This window comes from Misgurnus anguillicaudatus, chromosome 23 (genome assembly GCF_027580225.2).
Source record: "Misgurnus anguillicaudatus chromosome 23, ASM2758022v2, whole genome shotgun sequence".
Lineage (NCBI taxonomy): Eukaryota > Metazoa > Chordata > Actinopteri > Cypriniformes > Cobitidae > Misgurnus > Misgurnus anguillicaudatus.
The window spans coordinates 22,136,075-22,145,637 of record NC_073359.2 but is presented as its reverse complement, the minus strand read 5'-3'; the positions used below and the strand labels follow the sequence as shown (position 1 = coordinate 22,145,637).

Sequence of the window (9,563 nt, the reverse complement as noted above, 5' to 3'; positions counted from 1 at the left end):
TCGTAATACCTTATTAAGATCCTCTGCTTCATACTTGTCTGTCTCCATTTTTTTCTCTTTTAGACAGTCTTTGAGAAGTTTTAATGTATTCTGTATTTTTTTGTGTGTTGGCTTCGTAGCTGTCATGCTCTATTTTGTCAAGTTCAGTCTCAGTAAGCTCTCTGTGTCTTGTCGTTGTTCGTTCTTCTATCCACTGTTTAAATGTTTTGTTTTTTCCGTACATGTTAAAATTAATGTCAAAATTTTCTATTCTTAATTGTGGTTATCCAGTTTTTGTCACAAGATGGCGCCAAACAGTAATCTTTATTGGTCTTTATTGGCGCGGAGCGATTTTAATCGTACAAGTAGTACCGGCTATGCGTTATTACTTTGGAGCGGTTATTATTTGAAAAGAACGAACCTGCAAATGTCTCAACTGACCAATCAGAATCAAGCATTCCAGAGAGCCGTGTAATAATTAAAAATAAATATATAGGTGAAAAATATATTATTATAAACACGTTCCAAAATATATTTCAGCAAAAACAATTTTGTGCATTTTTTGTATATTTTGATTTTTTTTTAAATATATAAATTATAAAGCATTAAAAATTTAGCCCTCCATATAGTTAAATTCATGGAAATATATTCACGTCGCATTGTAAGAATTGTTAATGTTAATTTCAACAATTACTAATACTTTTGTCCTTGGAGCTTCGATGAAATGCTGGATACGTTTTTTACAGGATGGAGTAAGTGCCAAAACTTTACTGAACATTCAAACTTTACTGAACCATTCAAAACAACAAGTTGCTTGTCTCTGGGCTTGAAAAATTTTAAAAAGAAAATTTATACAAAGCATGTACTGTTCATAAATACATGATAGATGTACTTTAGCCACATAATATTAATTTTAATGTCAGTTATGTCGTGTTTGGTTTGTAGTGCTTGTGGATGTTGGTTTGACCACATCAGAGAATGGATCTCAAATAAAGACAAATACAACATCTTGTTCCTGACTTACCAAGAGATGATCAAGGTGAAAAAAATACATAGGTGTGACAAAAGAGAATGATCAAAATTACCATCCATTGATAATTAAAAAATAATAAAGACCACATATGATCTTAATATAAAGGAAAAAAATGAAATTAGAACTAAATAAAAGGTCTGGATTTATATTGTTAATGTACATTTCATTGTTTTTTGTAATGTCAGCTGAACTTTAATACTACATGTCTTAGTTGAAGTGTAAAAAGACAGAGAAGACTTCAAAATTTGTGTTGACGTATAAAGTCCAAAGTCTTCTGGCCAGACAATATAAACCCCCTTTTTCCCAATGAATCTTTACTCTCTTGTCTCCGGTATTCGGCACAGCTAGAAGTGTGAAATGGCTCAACATGAATACAAAAAACTTGGTGACAAATTCTTCACATACAAAGGAATGGTGTTTCCAAAAAATGCTGTTACAACAGATTTTATTGACAGCTTGAAAGATTTCAAAATAAGGGATGATGATCTCTTTCTCGTTACCTTCCCAAAATCCGGTAAGTTATTACCTTATTTTTTTAACCGGCTTGCAGAGAATGGTTTTCCAAAACTAAGTTACTGGGTTGATGTTTTTTACATTTTCTAGGTTGATAGAAGCAATGGAGACCCGATTATAGCACTTAAACATAAAAAAGTCAGATTGTCATGATATGTCTTCCCTTTAATTAAAAGGAAAATTCAGCTATTAGTACGTAAAACAAACATTTCCTAAGTACATTTTCTTTGTTTACATGGATACATTTAATGAAACTTTTGCTAATATAAAGACAGGAAAAATGGTGTGTGCGCCAAGCACACCGTCTAAAAGGGTTGTTCCTATTCTTGTAATGAATAATGGGTGTGTTTTGGACATAACATGCAATAAACCAATGAGAGTCTTAGCTCTCATCCCCTTTAAAAGCCAGTTGCGCTCGCCCCATGCTGATTCCCTATTTAGATGGCAAAATATGTCAACTGAAAAATTGAGGAAGAAGACCCCCAGTTTGAAATTGATGTTTAAAATTGTGTTGTTTATATTTGTATTGAAATCGTTATTTTTTGTATGAAAACCTTTAGTTGCCTCAAAATAGCAACGCACCGACAATTTTTAACTTGTTTTTATAAGTTATGTCAACTTATCACAAGTCAAAACTTAAAATACTAGAATGAATTGACCAAGTTGTTTTAACTTCATGCTGCATTTATTGCAGTGTATGAATAATGCACAAAGCACCAACAGATCACTGTGTTTGTTGTCCTGTCCTCTTTTTTAAGGTACGGTATGGACCCAACGGATAATTACTTTACTATTTGAGGAAGATTTTACAGACAAAGCAAACGAAACCACATTCGAGCAGATGCCCTGGCTGGAGTTTCGGGAAAAAGACAAAGATTACGAGTCCCGTCCGTCTCCAAGACTCTTTGCTTCCCATTTACACGAGCACATGGTGCCTAATGAGTTGCAAGATAAAGGAAAAGTGTGTATACATCAGTTAATCAACCAATGAGCTGTTGACATCATTTATGGTTTTTAATGCTTCACTTCTTTGCTCTTAGATCATCTACGTCATGAGAAACCCAAAAGATGTCATGGTGTCTTATTTTCATTTTGCAAAAAAGATGAAGAGCCTGGAACCTATAGAGAGCTACGATGACCTGCTGGAAAAGTTTTTCACAGGATGGAGTAAGAGCCATGCAGAACATCTCGGTTACTATCGTAACCTCACATAGCACAGTCCCCGTTGAGTCGGCGTAAGTCCTGAGCCAGGATAGAGTACATACAGACACAGCCAGCATATAGGTCTTATCGTAGCAATACATAGAGGTGCCAAATGCCACAGGAGCGGCGTTGAAACCCTCAACCTGCATCGTGGTCAACTACGGCTACTGTAAAGGCAGAACACTCGACTCTGGACAGATCACCGGGTCATAAGTATTCACCCCCCATCCTCACCGCAATTCCACGCTTACCAGCAGCAGAATCGAATTGGGGCACGCAAACTGCTGGCACTTGGCCAAGCATAGCGTGTCCCCTACTAGAGTGCAACAAGGAGAGTCTGAACCACAGTCTTGCACAATTGAACATGTCATATAGCTGGCATGCAGACCATACTCCTATGCCCACACACAATCCAAAGTAAAAGAACGCGCCTGTGGCCGGTCAGCACACTCTCCAAACAGGGAATATCCAGGAGTAGGATGCGCAACTGCCCACTCTTAGATTGGATAGTGTATAAAAGTAGAATCCTGCAATAGAGTAATAGGATCCAAGAATACTCCCAAAGCAGGGGTAAAGGGATAAACACTGTCAAATGCTTGGGGTGTTGGGGCCCCATTAGAACATGTCCAGAAATGGCTTACCGCACGCATCCAGGTGCCCATTACATGCTGTGTCATAGATACATAGAGCAGTAGAAAAACTGACCCAGGGTCTGCAGCTACTCGCTGGTTGGGCTGCAAAGGATACAGAAGCCAAGCAGAAAAGAGAGACATCTTCTTATACACAGAAACACGTAGTAACAGCCAGTTACATACTGTGTGCTGTGAACTATGCTCGGATTGTGGCTGAATGTCACCGGAGCACCGAGACGTTGTGGACTCCTGAACTGTACTGCACAGAGCATAGCGCAGCCAGTTACCAGGGGCGTTGCACAAGATCTCGGCCCTATGCATAGGCAGTCCTGATGGGACCCCATGCCCCACCCCCATAATATATTCCAGACTTTTCAAGCGCCCTCTCTTCCTTAGGGGCCCTGGTAATCAGTACTGGTTTTACCCCCAGTCCGACGCCCCTGCCAGTTACATACTATGTGCTGTGAACTTTGAACTGTGTGCTTGCTCGAGTCTACGACATTCCGCTGTGCACCAGCTGACACAACACTTCGGAGCCCAACATAGCTAACACGAAATTTCCCGCCGTCACCCAAAACAGCCATGGGGACGCTAGGGATTCCTTCACTGATTGATTAAGGAATACATGCTATATGAGCCACAGATGCTAAAGCCAATGTTCACTCTCTGTTCTTAGCTGATAGCCAAGTTGCAACAGCAAATCCCTTAATACTTTTGACCACACATTTGACGCCCACGTAAGTGATGTGGCCGAAACGTACACTGAGCGCAGCTGCGCTCGAGGCGGGAAGACATCAGCCGGTTCTCAATGTCAAGGATACTTCCTTGGCAGTACTAGTCCTTACAAGTCGCTTCCTTCAGGGGCTAGGCGAGGCTCCTTTTAAGCATTCGGAGAACACGTTAAATGGAACAGACTAGCAAGTGCACGTCATTACGTCATTGCGTGATTGAAAGGTGTGCTTTCGGTGCTGCGCGCATAGGATTGTGGGTGATTTCAGCGCGTGAAGAGCGCAAAGGATACAAATTTGCATCCTTTCCTGTATATGGGATATTTCTCGAATGAAGGACTCTGTCCTTGGTTGAAATTTCGAGGATCCTCGACATTGGAACAGTCCTTCGACGGACGTCGATGACATAGCATTCTCGAAATTCTAGCTTCCGAGGATCCTTTCTTGACATTGTGAAACGGCTAGTATGTGGCAAGGGAAGCATGTGCTAAGGGAGGCCAGCCGCTATGAACAGGACCCGTTTGTGGCCGAAACCCATGAGAATCAGCCAAAGTGCGCTTTTTTTGAACAAGGCAATGACGCAATGTCGAGAGACAGTTTTCGAAAGGGAACTTTACTGAATCGTTCAATGTTATACAACTTCTCTGAAAAATGTGTTTTTTCATCTTTTACAAGTTTTGTTTGTTTTGTAGTGCTCGGTGGATGTTGGTTTGACCACATCAGAGGATGGATATCAAATAAAGACAAATACGACATCTTGTTCTTGACTTATGAAGAGATGATCAAGGTGAAAACTATCTGGCTAGTTTCTGATCAAGATATAGGAGTCTTTCCGACCTTTGGTTTTACGTATATATATATTAAATACATTGCTTTCATCTTTTATCAGGACCTCAGATCTGCCGTTGTAAAAATCTGTACGTTTGTGGGGAAGAATCTGTCAGACGCAGCGATTAATAAAGTGGTGGAAAGAACAACGTTCAACAACATGCAGAAAGACCCCAAAGCCAACTATGAATTCATGCCACAAAAACTTACAGACCAGCCAAAAGGACTCTTTGTGCGGAAAGGTCTGAGAAAATTAAATAAGCATAAGTTTTAGCAAAACTTTTTTTTACATGTATCATATGTTGATTTATCTTTGGCAGTGGAAATGCTAATTTATTTATTTGCTGTGTTACAGGAACAGTTGGGGACTGGAAGAACTCATTAACCGAAGCTCAAAGTGAACGCTTCGACCAGGTTTACCATGACAGAATGAAAGACCTTCATCTTGACTTTAACTGGGACCTACATGGCTGAAATTATGACATTAAAAAGACTTTTATCTTGGAAAACTGAATTGTATTTCTAAAATGACTGTGAAACAAATGAACAAAGGCATACATACACCACCAGTCACTTTTACTGAATGATTCAATTTAAACTTTTTCTTATTTTATTCACATACATCTGCTTATATAACTTGGAATAATAAAATTCAAAGATTAATAATTATAAGTTTTATGGATTTTTATTGCCTCTAACAAGATTAGACTTTTACTTTGAAAGAAGAGTTATAAGGTTATTCGACTTCGGCCGAATCTTAAACAGTTGATTCGGTATTCGGCCGAACCCAAAAAATCTGGATTCGGTGCATTCCTACTGTAATCGGACGGCTGAGTAAAAGGTGACATTGACGAGCTCAACGTTTGACCCAAAGTTGTACACGGAAAAAATGCGGCAGCTACTGCCATTTTTGAAAAATCGAATCCGAAACCGAATACCGAATCCTACTCGCATCCTTATTCCATTAAAACAGTAAAACACATTAATGAAGTAAACAACGACCACAGCAGTGTATTTTTCATTTTATTGTAAAAAAAAAAGGATAGGCAACATTATGCCAGGATGACAAGTGGGAAAAACTATTTTGACAATTACCATAAGCATAATGAAAGCGATGGGGTGTGATGCGCTAGTTTTTTTCCAGGTGCGTCCACAAATGTGAACCGCCCTTAAGGCTCACCGGAATTTTTTTTATCTCCGTCAGCACCCGATGCGTGTAATCAACGGCCGCGTGACGTCAACCAGCGTAGCATAAGTCTAAGATTCGGCCGAACCCGAACCCCGTCAAAAAGGCCAGTATTCGGCCGATTCCGAATCCTGAATTCGGTGCATCCCTGGATTACAGTGAAGGAGGGCGGGACAAACACCACAACAACTAATCACCGAACTGAAATCAAGGCCCCGCCCTTGCTCTCGCAAAATGCGCATATCACAGCTGTCAATCATGACGTGACACCACCGTTTTATAGCATTAAATAACTAACTAAAAACAAACTTATTTTAAAAACAAACACTTGAATTTACATCAGCATGATAAAAACTACAGTAAATGACAGAAACCAGCTTTGGAAAAAGATAACTTACGTGTAATTAAATTGTTTAGTTGGTCTCAAGCCCCATTGAATAACATGGGGGAGGCGGGGTTTATGACCTATACTGGGACTAGTCACTAGGGGGCGATCAAGATATTTTGGTTTCACTTTTCAGGGCTTTTGCGGCACGCTTGGAATGAACTCATTAACTGTGGCTCAGAATGAACGCTTTGACCGCGTCTACCAAGAGAAAATGAAAGGACTTTAACTTCACTTCATCTGAGAGTGCAGAACACAAACAATTAGGAAAGTACATGTAATGATGTGTTGCTTGTTTTCGTGGGACATACTAACATCAAGAGGCCTTTATGGGCCCTTACCCTACCCTGGCTTATAATTTTGCACAGAAATATAGAGTTGTTCACAAACTGCGAAAATGTAGGCGTTAAACACCAATGTAATGACCACATATGGTCATAATATAAAGAAATAAAACTGAAATTACTTTATAACTAAATAAAAGGTCTGGATTTATTGTTATTGTACATTTTATTGTTTTTTGCCATGTCAGCTGATCTTTAATAATACATGTCTAGTTGAACTGTACAAAGACAAATATGTTTTTGTTGACGTAAAGTCCAAAGTCTGGTCATAAACCAACGGGCAATATTAACTAACCCCTTATTTTTAATTAAACTTGTCTCTCTTGTCTCCGGTAGAGTCGATTCGGAACAGCTACAAGTGAAAAATGGCTCAACACGAATACAAAAAACTTAGTGACAAATTCTTTACATACAAAGGAATGGTGTTTCCAATAGATGAAACAAATATTATTACCACAGATTTTATTGACAGCTTGAAGGATTTCAAAATAAGGGATGATGATCTCTTTCTCGTTACCTTCCCAAAATCCGGTAAGTTATTGTAGACGGTGAGTTAAAGTTAACAAAGTTTTAGTATTGCTAGTAAAAAAAAATGAAGAGTTTGGTTCCAAAATGATTTTTGTCAAAACAATTTTTGTTATCATGTTTTTATTGTGCTACTAAGCTGTATTTTTTGTTATGTAGGCTTACATCAAAATAAACCAAATGCAGTTTGATTGATATTAATTGGAATTGATATTAATTAGATTTAATTAGATTTTTGTAAAAAAATATTTGGAACAAAACTCTTTAAAAATGTTATCCTGGATGCGCTGGTGGTATACAGTACATGCTGGTATATAGAGATAAAGCATATACACTTTTGTTAAAACATTTCTGTAAGTTGTTTTTCAAAGTTTTTAAAAGAAATTAATACTTTTATTTGCTATGGATGAATTAAATTGAAAAAATGACTGTGAATACATTTATAAAATTTGTCACAGATAACAACTGAACTGATATCTAAACTGTTATCTATGGACTATGCTAACCTTATTGTATAACTCTGTATGCATATACAATTTGACAATTTATTTAATTTAGGAGAAACATTTGACACACAGTTACTTAAATTTACGTAAATAAACTTTTATCTCTGGTATTTAAAAAATGAACAAATGATCAACAATCATAGTCTTGCAATGTTTAGTACCCTGTAAAAAATATGTCAAATCAACATGTATTTTTATGTTACTTTAACTTAACAACTTAAGTTAAACAATTTCAACTTGTTTTTATAAGTTATGTCAACTTATGATACGTCCAAACAGAGCGACAATAGATCTCTGTGTATGTTCTCCTGTCCTCTTTCTAAGGTACTGTATGGACCCAACGAATAATTACTTTACTATTTGAGGAAGATTTTCCAGACAAAGTAAATGAAACCACATTCGAGCAAATGCCTTGGCTGGAGTTTCGCGAAAAAGGCAAAGATTACGAGTCCCGTCCGTCTCCAAGACTCTTCGCTTCCCATTTACACGAGCACATGGTGCCTAATGAGTTGCAAGATAAAGGAAAAGTGTGTATACATCAATCAATCAGTGAGCTGTTGACATAATTTATGGGTTTTAATGCATCACTTCTTTGCTCCTAGATCATCTACGTCATGAGAAACCCAAAAGATGTCATGGTGTCTTATTTCCATTTTGCAAATAAGATGAAGCACCTGGAATCTTTAGAGAGCTACGATGACCTGCTGGAAAAGTTTTTCACAGGATGGAGTAAGAGCCATGCAGACCTTTACTGAATTGTTCAATGTTATACAACTTCTCTGAGAACTTAGTTTTTTCAGCTTTAGAAGTTGTGTTTGGTTTGTAGTGGTCGGTGGATGTTGGTTTGACCACATCAGAGGATGGATCTCAAACAAAGACAAATACAACATCTTGTTCTTGACTTATGAAGAGATGATCAAGGTGAAAACTTGTTCGATATATGAGAATATCCGACCTTTGATTTTATGCATATTTATTGAGTATATTGCTTTTATCTTTTATTAGGACCTCAGATCTGCCGTTGTAAAAATCTGTAAGTTTGTTGGGAAGAATCTGTCAGACGCAGCGATTAATAAAGTGGTGGAAAGGACAACGTTCAACAACATGAAGAAAGACCCCAAAGCCAATTACGAATTCATGCCAGAGAACGTCACGGACCAACCAAAAGCACTATTCGTGCGCAAAGGTCAGAGAAAATTAATTAGCATACGTTTGAGAGGTTGCTAGTAGACTATGAAGTAGTTTAATATTCAAGAGTGAATTTTTTATTTGCTGTGTTACAGGAACAGTTGGGGACTGGAAGAACTCATTAACCGTAGCTCAAAGTGAACGCTTCGACCAGGTTTACCATGACAGAATGAAAGACCTTCATCTTGACTTCAACTGGGACCTACATGGCTGAAATTATGCCATGACATGTTAAAAATCTAAACAAAAAACAAAACATTTGTTCAATAGTGTATAGTAATGTAAACATAGTAAACATTATGTATAGTACGGAAAACATTGAAATTTACTAAATTAAATTTTTAGACTTTTATTTTGGAAAACTGAATTGTATTTCTAAAATGAGTGTGAAACAAATAAACAAAGATATGCACTTCTTATTTTATTCACATACATCATGTTATATGGAATAATAAACTTTAAAGATTTATAATTATAAGTTTTATGGACTTGTATTGCCTCTAACAAGATTAG

At 37.5% G+C, this 9,563-nt stretch overlaps 2 protein-coding genes across 2 annotated transcripts; both read left to right on the top strand.

Annotated features, from left to right (window-relative positions):
• Window positions 1–1,321: 1,321 nt before the first annotated feature.
• On the top strand, window positions 1,322–5,588 carry LOC129453876 (amine sulfotransferase). Its single transcript, XM_055218265.2, has 6 exons — window positions 1,322–1,526; window positions 2,284–2,486; window positions 2,566–2,692; window positions 4,781–4,875; window positions 4,978–5,158; window positions 5,272–5,588. Exons 1-6 carry the CDS (start codon window positions 1,370–1,372, stop codon window positions 5,388–5,390), a joined length of 882 nt encoding a protein of 293 aa, XP_055074240.2. The 5' UTR covers window positions 1,322–1,369; the 3' UTR covers window positions 5,391–5,588.
• A 1,546-nt stretch (window positions 5,589–7,134) lies between these two features.
• Window positions 7,135–9,469, top strand: LOC129453872 (amine sulfotransferase). The gene is made up of 6 exons (XM_055218261.2): window positions 7,135–7,362; window positions 8,187–8,389; window positions 8,465–8,591; window positions 8,689–8,783; window positions 8,868–9,048; window positions 9,146–9,469. Exons 1-6 carry the CDS (start codon window positions 7,197–7,199, stop codon window positions 9,262–9,264), a joined length of 891 nt encoding a protein of 296 aa, XP_055074236.2. The 5' UTR covers window positions 7,135–7,196; the 3' UTR covers window positions 9,265–9,469.
• Window positions 9,470–9,563: the final 94 nt, after the last annotated feature.

Coding starts and splice junctions, on each gene's coding strand:
- LOC129453872 (XM_055218261.2), top strand. CDS start 7,197: ATGGCTCAACACGAATACAAAAAACTTAGTGACAAATTCTTTACATAC. Junction 7,363..8,186: donor CGTTACCTTCCCAAAATCCG/GTAAGTTATTGT, acceptor CCTCTTTCTAAG/GTACTGTATGGACCCAACGA. Junction 8,390..8,464: donor AGTTGCAAGATAAAGGAAAA/GTGTGTATACAT, acceptor CTTTGCTCCTAG/ATCATCTACGTCATGAGAAA.
- LOC129453876 (XM_055218265.2), top strand. CDS start 1,370: ATGGCTCAACATGAATACAAAAAACTTGGTGACAAATTCTTCACATAC. Junction 1,527..2,283: donor CGTTACCTTCCCAAAATCCG/GTAAGTTATTAC, acceptor CTCTTTTTTAAG/GTACGGTATGGACCCAACGG. Junction 2,487..2,565: donor AGTTGCAAGATAAAGGAAAA/GTGTGTATACAT, acceptor CTTTGCTCTTAG/ATCATCTACGTCATGAGAAA.